Source organism: Meles meles, chromosome 3 (genome assembly GCF_922984935.1).
Source record: "Meles meles chromosome 3, mMelMel3.1 paternal haplotype, whole genome shotgun sequence".
NCBI classification, from domain to species: Eukaryota; Metazoa; Chordata; class Mammalia; order Carnivora; family Mustelidae; genus Meles; species Meles meles.
Genome location: NC_060068.1, coordinates 78,419,022 through 78,445,717, shown reverse-complemented (window position 1 = coordinate 78,445,717; position 26,696 = coordinate 78,419,022). Strand labels below are relative to the sequence as shown.

The 26,696-nt window shown below is 38.6% G+C and overlaps 1 protein-coding gene across 1 annotated transcript in view; it reads right to left on the bottom strand.

Annotated features, from left to right (window-relative positions):
- Positions 1 to 629: 629 nt before the first annotated feature.
- Positions 630 to 26,696, bottom strand: part of HOMER1 (homer scaffold protein 1) — a 130,869-nt gene continuing 104,802 nt past the window's right edge. Inside the window, exons 6-9 of the mRNA XM_046000179.1 lie at positions 23,932 to 24,088; positions 18,912 to 19,022; positions 18,205 to 18,285; positions 630 to 4,022 (exon numbers count right to left, since the gene is read on the bottom strand). Of these exons, the coding sequence (XP_045856135.1) occupies positions 3,834 to 4,022; positions 18,205 to 18,285; positions 18,912 to 19,022; positions 23,932 to 24,088 (538 nt within the window). The 3' untranslated portion in view covers positions 630 to 3,833. The remainder of the gene's footprint in view (positions 4,023 to 18,204; positions 18,286 to 18,911; positions 19,023 to 23,931; positions 24,089 to 26,696) is intronic.

The following is a 26,696-nucleotide window of genomic DNA, read 5'->3' as shown; positions in this document are numbered from 1 at the left end:
AATAAAATCTTTAAAAAAAAAAAAAAAAAGAAAAAAACTGTCCTCAAAATTGAAGGCCCAATTTTACAGCGGAAATAATGCGCTTTCACAATTTAAGTTAAGGTGAATGATTCATCGGTTTCCTTTCCAACGATGCTCCTTTTCCAGTAATTTATAAAAATATTTTCTCACATGCAAATCATCTCAATAATTATAGCACAGTACCCTACTTGAGAAAATTTGTATTCAATGTGTCATTCTTAACCACTTCTTACCTGAAAGTTTTCTTAAGATTTTACATACATTAATTTACCTCATGAATGATCAAGGAACAATGCCAAATAGAAGACAGAAATTCAATGAAGACTCTTTCATGACTTCAAGTACAGCCTATTGGGAATGGTAAAATCATGTGACATCAAATTAATGACAGGATTTCTTTAAAAAAACCAACAAAACACTGCCACCCAACCCATCTTCCCTGCGGCCTGCCTCATGTTCCAGAACGGACAGAGGATCAGGTCTGCAGGGAGAGAGCCGCTGAGCTGCACAGTCTGCAGCGAGACAAAACCATGGCAGGCGACAGGACACACGTGACAGAAGACAGTCCATTTGAACAGGGCAAAAAAAAGAGTTTTCAAAGGTGGTGGTTTAATTTTGAGTGTCCCTTTTATTTCCACTTGAAAAAAACAAAAAAACAAAAACAAAAAACACCCCCAAAACCCCTGCAAGCTTTTTGTCTGCTCTCCAGCAGTTCAATGACAGCAGAACGTTACATTCTGACGGTGCCGGAGTTTCTTCTAGAGGGACAAGGATGTTACTTCATGCACTCTTTTTAATCTGCAGAAAGAAAGGGAGGAAAAGGAGAGAGACAGACAGGAGAGAGAAAAAAGGCAGAAAGGAGAGAGAGGAGAAACAAAAACTAATTTTCCAGGCAGGGAAATACTTATAAAACCTTTTATGTCAAAGTCAGGATTTCACAACATAACACACTAATGCGAAATCCAGTAGCACCTGTAAGAGGTAAGCAAATGCTGCCATCACGTAGTAAATGCTTTTTCAGAAGTATCTGTAAAAGACTGAAGGAAAAAAAGATAAAGTACATTCTCCAGAGAACAACAAATGTATTTCAAAATAAAAACTGTATTTTTGATTTTCCTTTTTTTCAGTCGTTTTTTTGTACAAGAATTCATCATTATCAGAGAATAACTTATACACAATGGGATCGATCTCTGCTCTCCTTGTCTGTGTCCCTTCAAGTCCACATGTTCAGGTGACAGTCCCCAGCATCATTTTCTGATAAATATATTACCACAGTTGGATCTAAATATAGATACATTATATAATACTTGTCTCTGGGAAAAATCAGATTTTAATAGGCAAACTTTTATTTATATAATACAGAAATGGAGAAAACTGCAGTAGACACACAACCTAATTATGACTTGTAATGATGATTTCTAGATACTCTCCTACTGTAAATGAGTATTTAAAATAGTCTTAAGATTTTATTTATATGTGCACTTGTGTCCACCTTATCCCATATACTGTACACGTCTAATGACACTCTGGGAATTTAAAGGTGCAGCCCTCAAATTGTGAAATCACTAAAAAGAGAAAAAAATTAGGCCCTATTGGACGAGGAAAAAACTCACAAAATTTCCGATTTTAAACTTCTTATCAGTAGGAAAATATTAAAAATAATTTTCTGTATATACATATGGGTATATGTATATAATGAATTACACACATGTCTCACCTATCAATACAATTCAAGTGGAGACATTTTGGTGAGTTATTTTCCCATTAAATGACTATGTCAAAATTTAAAAATATCTTACTACATCATTAAAATAATTCACTTACCATTTCAACAGCTTACACTTTTTTTTTTTAATTTTTAACTCTTCATAACTAAATTCCCTGATCCCTAGTGTTAAATCCCCTATTTAAATTAAAATCTGGTGCTCTTTGTTCCTCAGAAACTGATGGATAAAATCACATCTACTTCAAAATTCCATCAATCAAATAAATTTTATTACCTGATTTATCAGAGAAGTATCTCAGCTCTGAGCTTGTGTACCTAAATTTACCCTCCCTGTAATAAATAGGCGAGGAAAATATCCTAAAATAGATGGAGATAACTTACATGATGTCATAGCACATAGAATACACGATGATTAAGTGTCTGATAGAAACTTTTCAGAGACACCTGAAAACTCACTTTAGAAACTAACTTTAGAAAGAAACCATTTATTTTTCACTCTAGTATAAATTAATATGTATGTATTTCCATACATACACATACATATATAAAACAAAATTGTCTAGTGTTGAGTTGCTGTTTGTGAGTGAAAAAATGGTTACAAATCGATTCATTAGCTTGATTTTGTACTTAACAATTCCATCGTTTTGGGGTACAAACAAAGTCAGTGCATTTGCAGACTCTATCATAGAGCCAGAGACTCAAGCATACACTTTAAAAAAGAACCCTCCCTCAACATCACAGGCATTGTACAGCGAGGCTATATGGACTCTGATGCAATCCCTAACTCCATAAGCAGACTAGACAGCACTTGGCTTGCTTTTAAAATAGCTTCTTAAAAGAAATATAGAAAGAAATGCATGTTTGCTAAAAGTCTTTTAAAATTACATCAAAACAACATTAAAACTTGTTCATTGAGAAGAGCCTACTGAATTGAATTCCTGTTTGAAATGCCTAGTTAACAGTTCAGAATATTGCCTTGTGAGGTTTGACTAGAGATGTGGCTGATGTGAAGACCCGGACACAGTACACGGCTCCAATCCCAATAGTCCTCTGATTGGCTGTTTGATGGAAGTGGATCCCCTTTAAAATTGCTATACACCTTAAAATGATCTGTAATAAACAGTTCCCCAATAACCATTATTAGTTGTAAATTGAAATGCATCGATCATTCAGAAAAGATTTCTTGCAAAATATATAAATAAATGTAACTGCATATTCTGTAAATATACTTAACATTGCTAGGCCAGACCGTCGAGGACGGGCTGCTGTATTTCAGTACTGTGTGTCAAATTTATTAGAAATTTAAAAAGAAAAATTTCTGAGGGACTCAGCTGCCTTCGTTAGTTGGCTTTAAAATGTGTAATAAAATGGGAGACAGTTTCTTCTCGTAAATACATGGAATCAATATGGAAAAGTAAACTATACAGCAGACAAGATTCAAGAACACCAGAGTGTACCAGAGTGGTCACCGAGTGAAATATCTTCCAGTATAAAAAAAGGGAAGAACTCTATACACCCAGTTCTAGTGAGTATGTTTCAGTTAAAGATGCAGCTCTCTCTCACTCCTGGCAAGAATTAATTGGTAATGGCGCTGCTTCTCAGCAGTGCAAAAATATCCTGAGAAATTATTCAGATTACAACAGAAGACAGGGCTTTCATCACTAAGTTTTTGCACAAAACACAGCTTTAGATATCATAAATAAATTAATTTAAAAAGCAGATAGCCTTCACTGTGTTGAACACAAAAAGGGGATGTGACCCAGACATTGTTAATTCTCCCATTGGCTAATATCAGAAAAAAAAGATTGCATTAAGTGTCTATTTATAACTTTCTAGTTAACTATGGCCAATAATATACATGGAGGTAATTTGTAGTTCAAGTTTTTCATCTCTTTTTTCCCCAACTAGCTACGAGCTGAATTCTAAAATTTACACTGAAATATACAATTCCAATTTTCAAAAGATCATCCTCCTGGAGGAGGAGTGATATTCAGATTTTATGTGCGATCTTGATGCAGAGCCCAAACAGTCCTATGAAGAGAGACAGTGTATTTTTTAATCAATTGGCACTGAAATGTAACTTTCCTTAGCTGCATTCTAGTAGCTTGGCCAAGTTATCTCGCAATTCTGTTAGTTCAAATATTTTTCCATCAAGAATTTCTAAGAGTGTCTTCAGGTTATTGCGAAAAGCTTCTTGTTCGTTCTGACTTTTCTCCAGACGTTGCTCTAAGTCAGACAGCTGTCCCTCCAGGTCTTTGTTCCGAATCTCTACTTCCTTTAGAAACAAAAGTGTGATACATATGCACATGTCAGTTCACGACTTAGAAAACAAGACAACTTCTGTAATTACTAATTTCACGGCAGTTGATGCAATTTGACGTGCGGGAAGATGAGCTGCTGAATCTCAAGTTAACACAATGTACAGAGATCTTTAGAATTCTGCCCTCCGAGAAATCCGTGTGGCTTTATTGACAGGCTTGTTCCGGAATCCATCTCTCAGACCCAACAGAAACTTCCCCACTGCTTACTTCGTGCCAGGCGACACTCTGGGCACTTCAAATACCGAAGTGGATTAAAGATCCATTTTGTGGGGATGCCTGGGAGGTTCAGTCGGTTAAGCATCTGCCTTCGACCCGGGTCATGATCCCAGGATCCTGGGATCAAGTCCCGCATCGGGCTCCTAGCTCAATAGGGGAGCCTGCTTCTCCCTCTGCCTGCCACTTCCCCTGCTTGTGCTCTCTATCTCACAAATAAATAAATAAATCTATCTTTAAAAAAAAAAAAAAAAGATCCATTTTGTGGATTAGCTACATCCCATTTCAATATTTCAATTCTGCCCACCTCTTTTCCCCCTAATGCATAACAAACTGGTGGCAATCTCAGCTGAAAGCAGGTAGAGAAAAAGAAAATACGTTTTCTTCCTTAATGGGAATTCTGGAGAAAGACTTGTGAGACCACAGCTCTCTAACATGGAAGTACTAGGATCCTATGAATGTGTTAATTAGTCTTTGTTTTGCCTCACTATCCAAATGAGTGCTTGTGGCAGAGGAAGAAGCTCAATGGCTAAAAACTATAGTCAAGATCTATGGTAAGAGTACATGTAGCTGACAGTTCCAACATACTGCAAAGCATAGAAAGAAATGACAAAAGGCAAGTAAGAGTTTATGACAAAAATATTAATTAAAAAAAAACAGAATCAAGTCTAGCATACTTAAAAATTAGAAGGTATTGCTCTAGAAATGTTTCCAAACATGACAAATATAATAAGAGACTCTAAAAACTAAAATGATCTAATGACCCAGAGATTTAATTTTGGTTAAAACTTTAAATTGAGAAAAAGAGCAGAAAACCAACTATGACACTTTACACAACGTATTCAGATAAGCAGTCAGTTGAAAGTTATATATCCTTTCTGGAAAGCTCACTCACATATGTCAATTATATGGGATAATGACAACATTCTGGTGTTAATAATACAATATGAATCAGCCTCAGAAAATATATTTTTTAAAGATTTTTTTTTTAAGATTTTATTTATTTGTCAGAGAGAGAGCACAAGCAGGCAGAGTGGCAGGCAGAGGCAGAGAGAGAAGCAGGCTCCCTGCTGGACAAGGAGCCCGATGCAGGACTTGATCCCAGGACCCCGGGATCATGACCCGAGCAGAAGGCAGTGGCCTAACCGACTGAGCCACCCAGGCATCCCTCAGAAAATATTATGTTTCAATTATTAATACATGGTTTAAATGTAAACCTTATAAAAATTCTTCAAGTTTAAAGGATGGTGGAACACTTTTTTTTTTTTTAATTTTTAAAAGACAATCCGGTAAATGTTAAATGAGAAAAAACCTTGAATATGAAGCAGCACAGTGCAAATGGGCAAACACTGGTATGCATGGGGACAAAGACTGTAAATTACTGTACAAAGAGAAAAGAGCTGCTGTTGTTAGGATTATGGGCACTTTTTCCCAAAATTTATTTTTTACAACATCTATAAAAATTAAACTTTTGAGGAAAATAATGGGGAAATTGGCTTGAATACATCTAAGAAAGTAACCCTCATCTAGGCGTCTGAACATAAATGTACACTTGTCCTGACAGAAATAACTAAGAGTAAGGCTTCTTACTCTTTAGAATGCCAGGAGGAGCCGCCAGAACCTGGGAAAATGCTAGACTACAGCAGCTCTAATGAGTAATAAATGAAGATTCTAAGAAATCCCAATCGAATATGAAAGCATTTAGGGCTGGAGGTTTCCCAGGTATGTTTCTAATCTCTTCCCTCTGAATAATCCACAAAGTAAATATAAGTAAATGGTGAGCAGGATTTGAAACCAATAAAATACTTATAAATGCAGAAGCCACATGCATGGAGGCTCCAAACTTGGAGGGAGAAAACAGACCCCGGATCAAATGTAAAAATTCCACTCATGATTGCACAGCAGGCTCTCTTGCCTGCTTCAACAATAAGCTTAAGAGTAGAATGTTTCCAACTATAAAAATAGACCAAATGTCATTCAATAGAAAACACCCACTTCACCAGGCACCGCCCAGTATGCCCTCTGAAGCCTTCTTTACAGTGAAAGGCTTCCTTGTTCTCCTTGCCAATCAATGAAACATGCAAACATTTTCAATGGAAGCATGCAAAACACCACATTTCCTCAGCTATTAAAATGGCATTGTTCTCTCTAGACAGAGTGTCATACTCTCAGTCATTTCTCTGATTGGAGGAATTTTAGGAGTCAGATAACAAAAGGGATCCAATACTGTGCTGACAGTGCTGGTCTATTCTGAGGCAAAGAATGTAATTCTAGGGCAAGAGTGGCCAACCCAGTCAGTGCACATGGGCCAACACTAGGCAACCGGAGACCCGGCGGGTGGGAAATTCCCAGTAGTCTGCCTTATATTCCTGTTTTCCAAGCCTCTCTTTCTCCCTCTTAACATATTCTTCTGCTTCTAACCATTTCTGTGCTACTAGCTGCTGCTTCTTCACTGACATGTAAGCACGTGCTGGGGGAATCCAGAGACCTGGTTCAGTCCTGATAAAGCAATGGAGGCCAGAAGCTAACTTGCTTCCGAGTGCATTAAAAGGCACTAATTGCAAGTATAAAATCTTAGTGGGTAGAAGGTCACATTCTGTGTTGTTAGATATGGCACCTCAACATTAGCGTGATTAAAACAAATTTACACAATTATCACCTCATCATTGGGACCAGATCAGGCTCATTTTCCACCAGCTTAAGTCCTGCATTTTTATTTTTTTTTAAAGATTTTATTTATTTATTTGACAGAGAGACAGAGATCACAAATAGGCAGAGAGGCAGACAGAGAGAGAGAGAGAGAGAGAGGGAAGTAGGCTCCCCGCTGAGCAGAGAGCCCAATGTGGGACTCGATCCCAAGACCCTGAGATCATGACCTGAGCGGAAGGCAGAGGCTTAACCCACTGAGCCACCCAGTCGCCCCATAAATCCTGCATTTTTAATCTAAATAAAAGTTACAGAAAAATTCTTTGCCAGCTGATTCCCATGTTAACTGTTAAAAGCAAGATATATTGCCCTATTAGGTCATCAACCTTCATATGTAACACAACATATAAACCATCAAAAGAAGAATCAGTAATTCAAGAGAAAAGTGGGCAAAAGACACGTACACAAGTTTTGAAGAAGAGACAGTCAATAATTATTTACTAAGCATCTTCTATGTACTAGCAATAGAGATAGAGCAGAAAATAAACAAAGACAGTTTTTGTTTTAATGTGGCACACATTCTAGAACAAGGAGACTGGCAACAAAAAAGCAAGCACTTCTGGGACACTGAGATAATGGTGACTCTGTACACTGACATCTCTCAGCCATCCTCCCAAACTATAAAAATCAATAATAAGAATAATACCACACAGATTCCATGACTTCAAAGTCACTAGAAGAAATAGAACAAATCAAACTTCAATTTCCAGCAAAGACATTTCCCAAGCTCTCTAACCCTTTGCGAAGGACAAGGCGGGGTCATGGAGCAAGCAGAACAGAGGGAAGAGGAAAACAAAAGGCTTTAGACTGAACTCTAATAACCCTAAAGCCTGGAAGTGTTGAAATCCTGAATAATCAAATAAACAAAGTTTTGGTAGACCGGAGAGGAACTACAAGGAAGGGACTTACTCGTGCACATGAGACAGGAGGCAATCTTGGAGAGGAGAAATGGGCACAAAGAAAGAGAAAGAAGCCGCTGGCACACTACAGTAAAGCGAAAGAAGCAACACAGGGAAACTTACAGTCTTTTTTTTATTTTTATTTTTTTATAAACATATAATGTATTTTTATCCCCAGGGTACAGGTCAAACTTACAGTCTTCTTTTTTTTTTTTTTTTTTAAATAAGATATATTTTTTTAATATTTTATTTATTTAACAGAGAGAAATCACAACTAGGCAGAGAGGCAGGCAGAGAGAGAGGAGGAAGCAGGCTCCCTGCGGAGCAGAGAGCCCGACGCGGGGCTCGATCCCAGGACCCTGAGATCATGACCTGAGCCGAAGGCAGTGGCTCAATCCACTGAGCCACCCAGGTGCCCCAACTTACAGTCTTCTAAGACAAGAGAAAATTAAAGCACAGAAGGACACATAGCCTCTTCCCCATTATCTTCCCAAAACAGGGTGGTTTTGAACTGAGAATCTGTAAGCCACCCAAAACTGCACTCAATCCACAAAATGCAAAGATGTGAGCTATCTTCATCTACGTAAACTATCCTAAGATGAAAACAGAAAATGAAAATCTCGACACTTCAGTGAATGAAAATAAAAGCACCCCCCCCCCCAGAAAAAAAAAACAAACACAAAACCAACTATGAAGCGCAAGAAAACAGAAGCCTCCATTCTGAATTAAGTACTGTCAAACGGGTGCCTGACTGGCTCAGTCAGAAGAGAGTATGACTATTGATCTCAGGGTCATGAGTTTGAACCCCAAGTTGGGTGTAGATGGTACTAAAAAAATAAGTAAATGAACTTGAAATATTGTCAAACAGGCATTCAAAATAGAGCCTGACTCATATATCAAACACTAAAAACAGAAGTGAGCCAAAAAACTTAAAAAAAACAGGAATGATTAAACCCTGAGAGAAATAGCAGAAAAAGGCAAAATTATATCAGAAATAGAGATTGAATCATAAAACTTAATTTAATTTAAATTTAAATTAACTAAATTTAAATTACATTATGCTTTACTCAGTTGTTATTTTTAAATATTCAAGGGAATGCAAGTGAGATAACGTGGCAGACATGGTCAAAGAGAAAGTGGTTGAAATAGAAGAGAAGAAAAGACCATCTAACTACATATCATTAGAGCTCCTTAAGAACACACCCAATAGGACAAAGCTACTATTTAAAACTTTTATATAAGAAAATTTCCTGGAAATAAAGGAAGACCCAAATCTACACATTAAAAGGGCCCACCAAATACCCCAAAACACTGACCCTCAAAAAAATCAATTCTGAGAAATATCTTAGTAGAAATCTTTGACATTAAAAATAAAGGAAGGGGCGCCTGGGTGGCTCAGTGGGTTAAGCCTCTGTCTTCAGCTTGGGTAGTGGTCTCGGGGTCCTGGGATGGAGTCCCGCACTGGGCTCTCTGCTCTGCGGGGAGCCTGCTTCCCTCTCGCTCTCTGCCTCCCTCTCTGCCTGTGTGTGATCTTTGTCTGTCAAGTAGATAAATAAACTCTTAAAAAAAATAATAATAAATAAAGGAAAAGTGGCGCCTGGGTGGCTCAGTCAGCTGAGCGTCTGCATTTAGCTCAGGTCATGATCCCAGAGTCCTGGGATTAAGTCCCACATTGGGTTCCCTGCTCAGTGGGGAGTCTGCTTTTCCCTCTGCCTGTTGCTCCCCCTGCTTATGTTCCCTCTCTCTCTGTCAAATAAATAAATAAAAATCTAAATATATATATATAAAGGCAAAATCCTCAGGGCACACACACAGGAGCCCCAAACTTCCAGGGCAAGAGAATTAGACTGGAATAGATCTCTCAAAAGCAACATATGGGGCTCTAGGGTGGCTCTGGTGGTTAAGTGTCCGACTCATGATTTCAGCTCAGGTCATGATCTTGGGGTCCTGGGGACTATTCCTGCGCTGGGCTCCATGATTAGCAGGGAATCTGCTTCTCTCCCTATCCCTTTCTCTCTGCCCCTTCCCCGGCTCATGCTCTGTAAAATAAATCTTAAAAAAAAAAAAAAGGCAACATAAAAACAAGGGGAATGGAGTGGCATTTTCAAGAAACTCAATGAAAGAAAATTATGAACCAAGTACTTTATATCTACTTCTCACCCAAGTCTTTTATTTTATTTATTTGTTTATTTAAAATTACCCCCCCCCCTTTTTTAAAGATTTCATCTGCTTATTTGAGAGACAGAGAGAGCACACAAGAGGAGCAGCATGCAGAGGGAGAAGCAAGCCCACCCACGGACAAGGAGCCCAACGCAGGACTTGATCCAAGGACTCTGGGATCACCACCTGAGCCGAAGGCAGATGCTTAACTCACTGAGTCACCCAGGCGCCCTAGCACTAAGTCTTCTAAAAAGCAACTTAAACCTATGGGCTCTTCTGGAACCATCTACTAGAGGAAAAGCTTCATCCAACTAACATATTACTGTAGAAACTTCAGAGAAAGGACTGGTGGTACTAGATATACCATATGTAATATATATCAAAGACTACAATGAAAGTGGACAATGGTTAAAAAATAATATAAAATGTTAGTTTTTTAAAAAAGATTTTATTTACTTATGAGAGAGAGAGAGAGCGCATGCACTATAGTAGGGGGAGGAGCAGAGTGGGAAAGAGTCTCAAGCAGACTCCGCGGGCTGAGAGTGGAGCCTGATGCAGAGCTGGGTCCCATGACTCTACGATCATGACGTGAGCCAAACCTGAGAGTCAGATGCTTAACTGAGCCAAACCGGAGCTCCCCCCACCCCCAAATGCTACTTACTCTGACAAGATAGAAATAATACAACTAAAAAGCAGGAGAAAAAAAAGGAAAAGAGAAAAGGAGAATAAGTTTCTAATTATTTAATAGGTAATAGTTCAAAGTCAGCTATCATTAAAAACTAACAGACAAGGGTGCCAGGGTGGTGCAGCTGGTTAAGCTCCCGACTTTTGGTTTCCACTCAGGTCTTGATCTCAGGGTCATGAGATCGAGCCCCACATTGGGTTCCGGGCTCGGAATGCAGTCTGCTTGGGATTCTCTCTCCCTCTCTCTCTGTCCCTCCCGCTCATGCTCTCTCTCTAAGTAAGTATTTAAAAAAATAAATAAAAACTAATAAACCAGATAGTAAAAGTTTAAATATGAATACAGGTATGTAGGAGTATATATTTTTTAAGATTTTATTTATTTATTTGACAGACAGAGATCACAAGTAGGCAGAGAGGCAGGCAGAGCAGCAGGGGCGGGGGGTGGGGGGGAGCAGGCTCCCTGCTGAGCAGAGAGCCCAATGCAGGGCTCAATCCCAGGACCCTGGGATCATGACTGGAGCTGAAGGCAGAGGCTTCAACCCACCGAGCCACCCAGGCACCCAAAGTGCCTTCTTTTAAACATATCATGGGTACAAGGGAAATAAGATGAAAATTACAGAATTTCAGGAAATAATGATAATGAACATACTAAATATCACAATCTATGAAACATACCTAAAGCAATCATCAGAGGATAATCTATAGCTTTAAACACATACACATAAAAGTGAAAGAATGAAAATAAAGGAATTAAATTCTCTTCTTAAAACGCTCAAGAAAGAATAAGTACACCAAAACAAAGTATGAAGCAGGAATAATAAAAATAAAAGGAGAAATTCATGGGCGCCAGGGTGGCTCAGTGGGTTAAGCATCTGCCTTCAACTCAGGTCAGGATCCCAGGGTCCTGGGATCGAGCCCCGCATCAGGCTCTCTGCTCAGTGTCCACCTCTTTCTCTCTGCCTGCCTCTCTGCCTACTTGTGATCTCTCTCTGTCAAATAAATAAAATCTTTTTTTTAAAAAAAAAGGAGAAATTCATAAGGTAGAGGACAGAAAAACAGTGGCACTGATTAGACAAGAAGGACAATGGACAACTATATAAAATAAGATATGAGAGTGCTCGCTGACTCTGTGAAACCTAGATGGAAGCTTGCACAGCCCAGTGTCTGCAGAAGAAATAGAGAATAATCCAGGAAGTACTCCATAAAAATGCACCGGGCCCTGATGGTGTCAGCATTCAAAGACCCAGGTAGTTTCAATACGCCATCCGCTATTGCAGAGCATAGAAAATGAAGACAGCACGTGAAGTACGACTGAAGTATTACTGTGTGTAAAGTATAAGCTTGATGCCTCAATCTTATAAAAACAGCTCCCCCCAGAAGAAGAAAATTACATACCAATACCACAAATGAGTATTGTGTAAAAATGATAAACACTACAGAACAAAAATCTAATACCACATTAAGAAAATAAGAAATAGCTAAGTGGTATTTATTCCAGTCATGGAAAGGCAGTTAGGTATTAGAAAAATCCATTAATAAAATAAACCATATTAAATAGATCTAGAGAGGAAATTATGATTAACTCCAGAGATACTTAAAAAAAAAAAACCATTAACAAGATTCAACACTCATCCCTGATAAAAACACACTAATAGGAATGAAGGACACTCTCCTAACACGATAAAATGTATTTTAGTGTTACAGCCAGCATTTTACTTAATGGAAAAATACTAGAGGTATTTTCACTAAGATGAGGGACAAGATAAGCCCATCATCTCCACTCTTGTTCAACACTGTAGTGGTGTTTTTCACAGGTGTAATTGGACAAGAAAAATCAAGAGGCTTAATAATTGGGTGAATAAAAGTAAAATTACCTCTGTGGGCAGTTATAATACCTAAAAAATCTTGAGAATCAATGGAATAAATGACAAAACTAGCTCAAATAATAAAACAATTTAGTCAGGTAGCCGGACATAAAAATAGCATACAGAATTCAACAGCTTTCAAATATACAAACAATGATCAATTAAAAGATATAATAGTAGAGAAAACCCCATCTGAAATAGAAAAAAAGGAAGATAAAATATTAATAAATAAGAAACCTGCAAAATAACATGTGGAAAACCTTAAAACACTCATGAGAAACAAAAAAGTAGATGTGAACAAACGGGAAGACATCCCTTATTCTTGAATAAGACAGAAATTTCAGTAGATATTGCTTCCTTTAAGTCATATTATAAATTTTAAGCAATCCCAATAAAATATTTTTATGGAGCTTTATTTTCAGTTGACACAAAAATTGGTACTGAACACTGAATTTCATATGATAAAATAAATATGTAAGAATACTGAAAAAAAAAAAAAAAAAACAATGAAAAAGGAACTCTGTGAGGAGTACCTGGCCCTACCAGATATTGAAGCCTTTACTATTGGTGCAGTGTGGTAGAGGCATTAATAGAGTGACTAGCAGGCTGGAATAGAAAGCCTCGAGTAGATCAAAATGTGTATAGAAATCAAGTATCTCCAGTCTCTGGAAAAATGAATGAAGTTTTAAATAAATGGTAATGAGGTAACTGGAGAGACATTTGGAAAGCTACATCCACATCTCATACCACACACAAAAGAATAAACCCCAAACACTCAGAGATCCATGTAAAAAATGAAACTCTGTAAGGACTAGTGGGAAATACAGATGAATTCCTGTATCATCTGAGTTTGGAAAAGAGCTATCTAACTATATGATCCACAAGCCAGAACCAAGAAAAGAAAAGAGTAATAAATCTGACTATTACATAAAACACCATCTTAGGTAAAGCCAAAAAAAAAAAAAGGAGGGGGGGGGAGAAATTTTTAATATGTAATCAGATATAAAAAGTACTCTTGCAATATGTAAAGAACTCCAGAAAGAAAACCAAAACTCCTATAGGGAAAGGGCAAAAGACATGAACACCTATCCACCCATGTTCAAAAAAATACTGAAATGACCTCTAAGCTTATGAAAGATGTCCATGTCACTCATGAGATATGCAGATCAAAACTATCATTTCTTACCTATCACACAATTAAAAAGTATGACAACACATTTTGTTGGCAAGACTATGGGCAAAGAGGCACTCACAGTAGTGGTATAAGTAGGCACCAGCACAATCTATTATGGAGGGGAATCTGACATTGTTTAACCAAACTACGTACATATGTGTTTATTTTCTTACTTAGAAATCTTCCTTCTGAGAATCTATCCTGCCTGGCTAGCTCAGTCAGAAGAGTATGAGACTTTGCATCTTGGTATAGTGAGCTCAAGCCCCACAGTGGGTGCAGAGATTACTAAAAAATAACAAAACCAAGGGGCGCCTGGGTGGCTCAGTGGGTTAGGCCGCTGCCTTTGGCTCAGGTCATGATCCCAGGGTCCTGGGATGGAGCCCCACATCGGGCTCTCTGCTCAGCAGGGAGCCTGCTTCCCTCTCTCTCTCTGCCTGCCTCTCTGCCTACTTGTGATCTCTGTCTGTCAAATAAATTAAAAAAAAAAAAAAAAAAAAACCAAAACCAAAACCAAAACAAAAAAGAACTTAAAAAAAAAACCAAAAAACCAAAAAACCAAAACTATCCTGAAGATATATCTTCAACAATAACAAAATACGTATATACAATATTACTTATTGTAGCAGTGTTGCAGAGCACTGGAGACAACATAAATACCCCCATCAAGGAGTAGCTGAATAAACTACCACACACACAAGTGAGGGACTTTATAGCTATAACAAGCATGGTAAAGATCTTGATGAACTGAAACAGTGACTCCCAGAATGTATTTTCAGTTAAAGAAGCAAAGGGCACAAGAGTAATCAAGAGCATGTTACCATTAAAAAAAGGGGAGGAGGGGCGCCTGGGTGGCTCAGTAGGTTAAGCCCCTGCCTTCAGCTCAGGTCCTGATCCCAGAGTACTGGGATGGAGCCCCACATGGGGCTCTCTGCTCGGCAGGGAGCCTGCTTCCTCCTCTCTCTCTCTCTGCCTGCCTCTCTCCCTACTTATGATCTCTATCTGTCAAATAAATAAATAAAATCTTTTTAAAAAGGGGGGGGGAGAAAGTAAACAAAGAGATCTGTTTATTTGTGTGAAAAGAAATGCAGAAAGGATTAACTAGGAACTAATGAGACTGGTTACCTATAGGTGGCAGGTAGAAATAGGCTGGGAAGGACCTCGCAGATGCTAGGGTAGTGGGGACTGGAGGGGAGGTCTCTAAAAACAACTTTCTGAATAGTTCTGACTTTTGGAACCATGCTAATGTTTCATATACTCAGGAAATGCACATATATATAAAATGTAGAAGAATAGATAAGAAAATATGAAAATAGAATACAATATGATACAAATGAACATAAGTATGTTTCTTTTTAAGGTTTTATTTATTTATCTGACAGAGAGAGCACACAAGCAAGGGGAGCAGCAGGCAGAGGGACTAGGAGAAGCAGGCTCCCCACTGAGCAGGGAGCCCAATGCAGGGCTCAATCCCAGGACCTTGGGATCATGACCTGAGCTGAAGGCAGATGCTTAACTGAGTGAGCTACCCAGGCACCCCAAACAGAAGTATGTTTCAAATGAGTAACCTAACCAATAGCACAGGAGGGGAGGAACTAACCCAACAAAGTTTTGATCAAAGGCTGAGGGGAAAAAAAAATTTCAGTGATCTCTAGTTGGTAAGGTTCTCTGCATTTTTTTGTGGTGGTATGAATTAGTAATTCAAAGACTATTTTCTGTGTTAAGATTGAGAAAGTAAGTAAATATATTGTAGATAATAAGAATCAGGTTTCTTAGTATTGGGTAAAGGAATTCCAAATATGAGTACGGGGAAGGCTAGAATAAACTCCATTGTATTACACTGTAATGGGAGGTATGAGTAAGAATTCAGTTTTATGCATACAGGGCTACTGAAATAGACATAATGTGGTATGTATGTATTTCCAGCCCTGCTTATTAAGATGGCATAGAAACAATGTCATCTCAATAGCAAAAAGCTTATCTGGTACTCAGATCTTGGCTTCTAAATATCAGTCGTTGCTTAAAGAAATTTCTCCTTGGAGGGGAGCGTGGGTGGCTCAGTCAGCTAAGCATCTTCCTTCAGCTCAGATCAGGAACCTAGGGTATTTGGTTCAAGCCCCGATTCAGACTCCCTGCTCAGCAGAGAGTCTGCTTCTCCTTCTCCCTCTGCTTGTGCTCTCGCTCTCTCTGTCAAATAAATACACAAAATCTTTAAGAAAAAAAAAAAAAAAGAAGAAATTTCTCCCTGGAGAAATAGCTAATTCCAAGGCCGAGGACTGAAAAAAATACAAGATGAGCCAGAAATATGTAGTTGTCCTAAAACATGAAGACATTCTTTAAAGAATGACAGGGTCACATTAAAAGGAAACAGAAGCTGGACTGAAGGGGTTCCCGCTGGCCAAATCTGGGACAACTCAAAGATCAAAATAAATACATATGACAACTAAATGCAACACATGAGCCTAGAATAAATCTTGGACCAGAAAAACAAATTTTAAACTTTGTTATAAAGGAGATTATTAAGACAATTATGGGAATATGAATAAGGTCTGTAGACAGATAGTTTCTTGATTTCGATGGTTATATAAAACAATGCCTTGGGGCGCCTGGGCGACTCAGTCGTTAAGCGTCTGCCTTCAGCTCAGGTCATGATCTCAGGGTACTGGGATGGAGCCCTGCCTCGGGCTCCCCGCTTAGCAGGAAGCCTGCTTCTTCCTCTCCTACTCCCCCTGCTTATATTCCTTCTCTCGTTGTCTCTCTTTGTCAAATAAACAAGTGAAATCTTAAATATATATAATATATGTTTACATATAATATATATTACATATTAAGTGAAATCTTAAAAATCTTAAATATATATCTATCTTGGTTTCTCTGGGACAATGTGTATGTAACTGGGAAAACGTCTGCCAGAACCGTCAGGAATGTGTTGGCAGCGTGGCCGCCTGAAGTGGTGCGGCAGCCGGACAGAAAGAACAGACACTGTGGAGTCCAAACCAATGTAGGTCTCACTCCTTTCTAGTCCAGCACCTTGTCAACTTGCAAACACCCCCGAACCGCGGCCTTCTCTTTGAAAATGGGGATACAACGCCTGCTAGCGTGAGAGTCCAAGCAAAGGTACACGAGTGCTTGGCAAATGCCTGATTCACGGCAAAGACTCAGAAAATGGCAGCCTGAACCAAAGGAACAAAAGACGAAGCTCCACTGAATTCCCCCTCTTCTTCTAGCCCTGAGTACATGCTTCATCTTTAGCTCAACACCAGGCTTTCTCAACCTTGGCACTATTGACAGTTTGGTCCCAATAATTGGATGTTTAGCAGCATTCTTAACGTCAACCGACTAGAGGTCGATAGTACTGCCCGAGTTGTGAAAATCAAAATTGTCTTGGCACATTGCTACATGTCGCCTGGCAGAAACTGCCCCACTCGAGAACCAGTAATTTACACACATCATTAAAATGTGGGAACAACAATTAATAGAGCTAGCCAAAACAAACCAGACTGCTGCAAGTGAGTGATGGGAGAGGAAGAGGGAGAGGGAAACGTTTCATGCCAGATGAAGAACCTACAGCCTTTCTCCGCTGTCCCAGAATTCTGACTACCTATATAAATGGAGATTCGACAAATGAACCTATACAAGCCTCAGTTTCCTCAGGTGACTGTTACAAGAAGAAAATACACAACAGAAGTAAAGTGCTTAGCAGAGTGTCTGGCACATAGGAAGCCCTCAATGAATGCAAGACTTTCTCATTACAATTGAGATACTCTCCTATTTCTGGGCTTTCAGGTCCCACTTATCACCCTGATCCAAAATTCCTCACTCTGTACATACATTTATTTCTACTCCAAACTCTAAAGTGGTCCTAATCTTCTTTTATAGAGGCAGCTGACCCCTGAGGTGTAAAAAAGAGGGCCAGAGGTGCCGGAGACTTTGATAATGAAGTCTAAAAATCTTCCCTAATCACTGATACAGGATATATGTATGTAAATTAGAGTCAGGAAACATTATGCAAAAAAAGTGAGTAAAATTCAGTAAAATAAAGATGTCGCTAGCTTAATTTCCATTAGGGCACAACTACTATTGTAATTCATACTCATTAGTTCAGTGTAAAAAAAAAAATAAGTAGAACTCTTTGATTGAATGAAATCCACATGAGAAATTCTCTTTAAATTCAGAGTGTTTTTTATGTTAAAAAGCAGAAATTCCTAGAACAATTTACTAAAGGCAATTAATAAATACCATCTATGATGATCCTATGCTACTTAGGTGAGGTTATCACAATTTTTGGAGAATCAAAGATCAGTCATGAATCAGAAGTCCTGGAAAAATGACTGAGAACCTCCAAAACGAAGTTTCAGGGAAAAAGTCACTACTATGTCAAAGAATGGCTGATGCTTCTCTCTATGTAGAAATGAATCGAAATATTATTATAGCTTACCTGTAGTTTCTGAGTCAAAGAGTCCCTCTGTTCTTGTAATTCTCTGGCATTATCAATTTCTTGTTTTAGTCTTTCTATTTCCTAGAAAAAGTAGAGCAATGTTTTTAGCAATAATACTTAAACTAAATCAAGCACGGAGAAAGTCTTATTTCCCCCTGAAATTATTGTCTTAGTCCTTAGAAGAGAATAATTTAAAAAACATTCCTTTATGCTGATTTTTAGAAGAGTGAATTCATCTTTATGGGTATGTAGTCTAATACATGATAATCTGAAGCAACAAGTCCGCTTGGTGGCTTCAGTACAGCACTGCTTAGAAACAACCATCAGAACATTTTAAGGCTGCTTCAAGCCTTGTGGGTATAATTCTTTCCTGTGCTATTAAATCCTATGACTGGAAACCAGAGAAAGCAACAGCTTGTAAAATTCATTTAACCTCTCACAGTTTTCTGTTGATGTTACAAATGCAACTCTCTCACAGAAGGCAAGTATCTCAGTCTGACTGCCTCACCGTAGTTCCTCACAGCAGAAACAAGGATGGAGAAAATAGGAACAAGCTTCGTTGTCAATAGAAAAAAATTTCATCTCCTCCCCCAAAACACCCCACAACCTTACTTTATTCCATAAAGCACTTGTAAATCTGACAGAGACTCCAGGAGTTTGTGCACCTACAGTAACTGGGTTACAGATGAGTGAGAAGGAGCAAATACCTCTTCCTTCACTTTCAGCGTCTCTTCTAGTTCCTGTATTGTCTGGTTTAATTCTGTCTTGTGGGTGTGCACTGCATTGGCTTGGCTACTAACACATTCAAGCTCGGTCACCTAAGATGAAATGAGAACACAGGTTAAGCTGTAGGACTATCTCAAGAGATTTCTTGCAGAAAATGTAATCAGCCCCGGACAGGTAAATCATGACTTTTAAACAACATATGAAAATCAATTTTGAGAAATATTAAGATACTTAAAGTAGAATGAATAGATTCTTTAAGGACACGAATTTAGGACAATGAAAAAAAGTCTGGGGAATAATTATTTACATGGTTTGGTCATGGAAAAAGTTAGGAAAGCTTAATTGATTAATGACAGTTGAGAACCCCTATAATGAAAGGCTTCTTTAAGAATTTCTTATGGCAACATATTCCAAATCAGATAGAGCCATCTGCCTTCCATCTGCAGCTTTCAAATTAAACATGGCTTCTGAAAACTGGCCTTGCCGAAGTGAGAAATTTTTCAAATACATTTCCAAAATGTAAGAGAATCTGGAAGAAAAGATACGCTTAAAATACAACTTAAATCATTCGATACTAGAATGACTTCACATCAATAGTGTCTCTGTAGCAAAAGATAACATTCTTTAGTCAGTAAGAATGTACTAAGGGCCCAAAGAGCTACATAACTTTTAACGAGCACTTGGTATTTTCTGAGAGAAGAGAGAAGGGCACTGTCTCTCAAAGTTAAACCATCCAACAACATTGCTGGATCCAACAGTCAAAATAGACAGAAGTCAACATAACAACATCCATGCACACTCCATCACAGCTCTTTACATACATTAGCATCGCATACATTTTGGCTGACTAGAAGAAAGCAGTAAATTCTAGACTATTAATGAAACGCAAATCCTTCTTCTTCACATTTTCCAGTATCTACTTACCCTCCATAAATGTTACTCCACATTTCTAAACACTTTCTTCCTTTCTATTCATGTACTTGTGCAGACCCTGATCATCCAGGCCTAGACCACAGCAATGGCCTGCCAGAGGACATAATTATAATCTTTGTCTATTTTACCTCCTATAAACTAACATTCATTTATAATTGTGTAACTCCTCCATTCAAAGTCTTTCAAAGTCTCATTTTTTACAACATCAAATCTAAACCTTCAGGTCTTGCATACATCAGTTCTTAACTACTTAACCATCCTCATCACCCAAGACACCACATATGTGGTTTTTCCAACTAAAAATAGGCAAGTCTCCTCATCCTAAGAATAAACCACTCTCACACCCATCTTGCTGACTTAACTGGAATATCTACTCTTACCACTGAAGCTGTTCAGACATTAGCAAACCTTCAGCTCTCAGCTCAGCATGTACTTTCACCAGAAAGTCATTCCTATTTACTTAATTCCTCTAGGCTCTCCTGTCCTGTGGTCCACAAAATGAAATATATTCAAAATCTTGGGAATTGGGGCGCCTGGGTGGCTCAGTGGATTAAGCCACTGCCTTTGGCTCAGGTCATGATCTCAGGGTCCTGGGATCGAGCCCCACATGAGGCTCTCTGCTCCGGGGGGAGCCTGCTTCCTCCTCTCTCTCTCTGCCTGCTCTCTGCCTACTTATGATCTCTCTGTTTCAAATAAATAAATAAAATCTTAAAAAAAAAAAAATCTTGGGAATTATTTCCTTATTGTTCAATATATATGAGTTTTTGTTTGTTTGTTTGTTTTTTGGTTTTTGTCCAATTAGATAGATAATTAATTCCTTATGGGGAGTTCCAGTTCTGATTATGATGGAGTACTTTTTACTCGAAAAACTTTCCCACAGATAACAATTGCAAATCATGACCAAAACATAAAATTCAACCGTTTGAATGCCCTGGTAAGTGACAAAGTAGAGCAAGAGACAGAAAGAAAGCAATCACATTGGGTACCACAAAAATACAGATGTAGTGAAAAGAAGGGCCATCTGTACCCCAATGGTCACAGCAGCAATGACCACGGTCACCAAAGAGTGGAAAGAGCCAAGATGCCCTTCATCAGATGAATGGATAAGGAAGATGTGGTCCATATATACAATGGAGTATTAAGCCTCCATCGGAAAGGATGAATACCCAACTTTTGTGTCAACATGGACAGGACTGGAAGAGATTATGCTGAGTGAAATAAGTCAAGCCGAGAGAGTCAATTATCATATGGTTCACTTACTTGTGGAGCATAAGGAATAACACAGAAGACATAGGCAGATGGAGAGGAGAAGTGAGTTGGGGGAAATCGGAGGTGGAAATGAACCATGAGAGATTGTGGACTCTGAGAAACAAACTGAGGGTTTTGGAGGGGAGGGTGGTGGGGAGTTGGGTGAGGCTGGTGGTGGGTATTAAGGAGGGCACATATTACATGGAGCACTGGGGGCGGTGCATAAACAATGAATCTTGGAACACTGAAAAAAAATTAAATTTAATTAAAAAAAAATACACATTTGCAGGGGTGCCTGGGTGGCTCAGTGGGTTAAAGTCTCTGCCTTCAGCTCAGGTCACGATCCCAGAGTCCTGGGATCAAGCCCCACATCGGGCTCTCTGCTCAGCAGGAAGCCTGCTTCCCTTCCTCTCTCTCTCTCTCTCTCTGCCTGTCTCTCTGCCTACTTGTGATCTCTGTCTGTCAAATAAATAAATAAAATCTAAAGAAAAAAAATACACACTTACACATCCTTTTGCTTGAATGAACTCTGCAGTCTGGCTGCATTGCTTGACTAGAACTTAAGTAGAAACCTGTAGTCTTATTTCCCTGAGGAGCCTGAGGGTCTGGGGATTCCTTAGCACAGTTGAAACAGCTAGAAATTGGAGAAACTGTATGAAGAAAGCCCCCAAATAAACATACAGATTCCCTTCAAATCTTTGGCTAACCCTTGAACTACACACACGCAGGTAAGATACAAGGAGTCCAGCATCAGACTGTTGGGAGGAGCTGAAGTTGTGGTAGGGTTCACCACAGAGAGAAGAGTTTGACGTTTCAGTCCTATCAAATTAGAGGACATGGGTTATTAGCTCAAGCTTTCCAGTGAAACACCAGAAGGGTTATGCCTTAGAAATAAAGATTTCCCAGGACTAGGGAATTTACCATAGGGTTAAAGGGCAAAATTAAAATAAATGGACTCTAATGAAGTCTAAGTCCATACCTCCACAATTTCAGGGAAATCTGTAAGTAAGTTTAACTGCTTGGCTCAAACAAAAATCAACATCATTCAGAGTAAGATAAAAGAATCTTACTGTATGTCATCTAATTTCAAATGTCTAACATACAACTAAAATGACTAGACATGTGAAGAACTAGGAAAACACAACCTATGGTAAATACAGAAAGCTGCCCCTTATACCACTCTGGCTGAAACTGCAAAGGAATTTAGGCTACAAGGAAATGCTGTTGGAAATTCTAATCCACAAGAGGGAAAGAAGAGCACTGAAAATTATAAATGTGAATAAACAGAAATATGTCATTTCTTAGATCTTTAAAATCCAATTCACAATTTAACCCAAAATTTCCTTAAGGACAGAGATTATACAGTAAGGGGATATGGCAGTTTTTTAGTGACTATTTATTGGCTCATGAGTTAACTGTCATGGATTAATTTATTTTATTGTAGTAAAAACCACAGAATAAAATTTATCATCTTAGCCATTTTTAAATGTACAATTCAGTAGTGTTAAGTATATTCACACTGCTATGAAAAAGATCTCCAGAAATTTATCATCTTGCAAAATGGAAATTCTATACGTATTAAACAACAACTTCCTTCTTCTTCCTCATAAGTTAACCTTTATACATACAATAGGATGACATTTACACAGGTTTCTTACTCTCCCTCCCTCTCTCTATTTCATATTACTTTCCCTGTCACCCTAATCCTACTCCATTCCTCAAATTGTGCACTGGTAGTAAACCCATTTCCTATGGTCTATGAAATTCACTTCTTTGGTATGCTTCCTAAAAAAGGAAACTTAGTGGCATCTACATCCTGCTGGGTAAATGCAAATGCTCTGAATACAAAAAAATTCTTCTCAAGTAACTGTTTGGGCTTCTAATATTATTTAAACTGGGATTTCTGATCTTCTTTTCCTGTTTGAAATTACAAATACAGATGTCCCCCACTTTCTGAGCGTTTGCATTAGGCCACTTCACATTCATAAAAGACCTGTATTAGTATGGTAACAGCTTTTATTGGCAAAACAAAAAATGGTCCTCAGATTTGTTGGTTAGCAAAAACAGATACTAACATAGGTCTTTTGTAAAGACAAAGTGAACTTCTGGAAAGCAGGAGATACTCTTCACTTTATACTACTTGGGCTTAAGAAGGGTTTCACAGGAATGCTTTACTTTTGGATAGTGGGGGAAACCTTGTATAATGAATCTTTATAAAGAACTTCTTACCTGTATTTTTTTAGTTGTTCCTTCCTCAAAAAAAACAATAAAATTAAATAATAAAAGCATCTATCATCAACCCGGTGCAACTGCACATCAATTCATTTTCTCTATTCATTTTCACAGGAATTCTACAGACTATATATTATTATTCCTATTTTATACATAGAATATTGAGCAGAAAGGGGTAACTTACCAAAGGTCAGACAGCTAATAAGTGGCAGAATAGAAAAGTATTTTTTTTTAATATTTTATTTATTTGACAGAGAGAGAGATCACAAGTAGGCAGAGAGGCAAGTAGATGGAGAGGGGGAAGCAGGATCCCTGCTAAGCAGAGAGCCCAATGCGGGACTCGACCCCAGGACCCTGAGATCATGACCTGAGCTGAAGGCAGAGTTTAACCCACCGAGCCACCCAGGCATCCCAGGAAAGTATTTTTCTTAACTAAATAAACCCACATTTGCTACCATATATATGTATGTTCTGACAAGAAATGACTATCTCCAGATGTCCTTGCAAGGAACCTACATGTATGTCTCTGCTGGTCAGGAAGACCTGTTAGCCATCAGTCCCCAGGGCCAGCCGCAGCTCTGAGCTTACCCGCTTGTGCAGACGTTCTGCTTCCTCCTGATAGGCAGCAAGCTGCTGTTTCCATTGTTTCACATTGGCAGTGGACTCCAACAGGGCCGCAGTGAGTTTGGCATTATTTCCTTTGAGGGTAGCCAGTTCAGCCTCCCAGTGTTTGCTGATTGCTGAACTAAAAGAGAAGAAAATTCTATTACACTGAATATTGTCACTTTGGAGGGGCAGCAGTACTCCGTTCTATTAGTTTTATCGTTTTACAGTCCATGAATGTCTCAAAGATAATCCAAAAAGAATAAAAACAAATATTTCACTGAAATCTTCCTGCTGAAGAAAATCCTGCAAGTGAAGAAACAGAAAAAGTATCACGGTAGTAGGCTTAATGCAGACTAGCTCCCACCTTCATTAGGACAGATACCATATCTACAGAAGAGTTCCTACCCATTCTCTTTTGAGGAATAAACATTATATCCTGAAAAATATCTACAGGCAAAACCTAACAGTGTACTGTGTTATTTTTTGAAGGTGGTTATTAATTTTTTTTATTTTTAATAAAAATATGGCTGACATATAATACAATATTAGTTTCTAGAGTATAACAGTGATAATCATATACATCATCAAATGTTCTCAGTAAGTACAATTCATGTGCCACTATATGAAGTTATCACCATACTACTCACTATACTTCTTAATCTGTACTTTTGATCCCGTTATTTACTTTATAACTAGAAGTCTGCTCCTCTTAATCCCCTTAATCATTTATTTTGCCTCACTCTCCTTCTCTCTGGCAACCAGAGAGACGAGTTTGCTTATGAGTCTATTTGTTTTGTTTTTTAGATTCCACATGTACTTGAAATCCTGTGGAGTTTTGTCTTTCCCTATCTGACCTATTTTATGCAGCAAAATACCGTCTAGGCCCCTCCATGTTGTTGCAAATGGTAAAATTTCATTCTTTTTTATGGCTGAATAATATGCCACTGTGTATGTGTGTTCATAAACACACACACACACCCCCCACAACTTTTTTTTTTTTTAAGATTTTATTTATTTATTTGACAGAGAGAGACACAGTGAGAGAAGGAACACAAGCAGGGGGAGGGAGAGGAGAAGCAGGCTCCCTGCTAAGCAGGGAGCCTGGCGCGGGGCTCGATCCCTGAGACCTTGGGATCATGACCTGAGCCGAAAGCAGATGCTTAACAACTGAGCCACCCAGGCGCCCCCATACCACATCTTCTTTATCCATTCATCTATTGATGGACCTTGGGCTGCTTCCCTATCTTGGCTATTGTAAATAATGCTGCAATAAACCTAAGGGTGCATGTATCTTTTAGAATTAGTATTTTCATTTTCTTTGGGTAAATACCCAGAAGTGAAATTAATGGATCATATAATATTTCTATTTTTAATTTCTGAGAAACCTTCAAACTGTTTTCCATAGTGGCTGCACCAAATGCAGGAAACCCTGAAGTACAATTTCATTCCTTTGTGAAACACGTAAGGATGCTGCAATGTCAATAAGGCTTGAGACATGTAATGTGGTATTTCTTCTGTAACTGTTATTGATTTATTTCACATTACTCATAATTTTGAAATGCCCAATACAAAAAAACTTTGTCACAATACATTTATTTAAGGTATTATGATAGGCTACACCTAGAAATTCGTCCTAATGACTTAATTTCTGATAGAATTCCATGTCACATATAAAACAAACAAAAAAACCCTAAAAGCAAAAAACTATTTCCTCATTTACTGTTCTACTTAATAAGTTATCCAAAGTTAATTGCCTGAACCAAGACAATTTTTCTATTACAAAGACAATTCTATTAACTGGGAAGATTCCTCTCTTGATAATTCCTTTGTTAACTGTCCCCCAAAGAAATAATTGCCTCATCTGAAAGAAAAAGATATATTTATTTGAAAGAGAGAAAGACAACACACACACAGGGGGTGGGCAGGGGACAGGAGAGAGAGAATCTCAATCAGACTCCTGGCTGAACACAGAGCCGGGAATAGGGCTCAAGGCTGCAGGACTCTGAGATCATGACCTGAACCAAAAACAAGAGTCAGATGCCTAACTGACTGAGCCACCCAGGTGCCCCTCTTCTTTCTTATTATTTAACAGTTTCCTCCTTTTAGTGAAATTCTATAAACCTCATCCCATTAGCTAGTGATGATGATAGCTTTCTGTAATCTGCATTTTTGGTTTTTGGTAGGTTATTTGTATCACGGAGTAAATGCTTCAATGGACTGATTTTTCTGGTTTTGTTTTGTTTTAAGAGAGGGAGGGAGGAAAAGAGGGAGGGTGAGAGAGAGAGAGAGAGATGGGAGGGGGGAGGGGTAAAGGGAGAGAGAGAATCTTAAGCAGGCTCCATGTCCAGCAGGGGAATTGATTTCAAAAGCCTGAGCTCCATGACCTGAGCAGAAATCAAGAGTAGGATGCTTAACTGAATGAGCCACCCAGTCACCCTGGACTGATATATTTTTTTTTCTTAAAGATTTTACTTATTTATTTGACAGACAGAGATCACAAGTAGGCAGAGAGGCAGGCAGAGAGAGAGGGGGAAGCAGGCTCCCCGCTGAGCAGAGAGCCTGATGCGGGGCTTGATCCCAGGACCCTAGGATCATGACCTGAGCCAAAGGCAGAGAGGCTTTAACCCACTGAGCCACCCAGGCGCCACGGACTGATATTTTAAAAAGCCATTTAATTATGTAGTATATAAAAGAAAGCACGCTCTTATCAGTAAGATCTCTAAATCTCATCACTAATAAGAAGATGT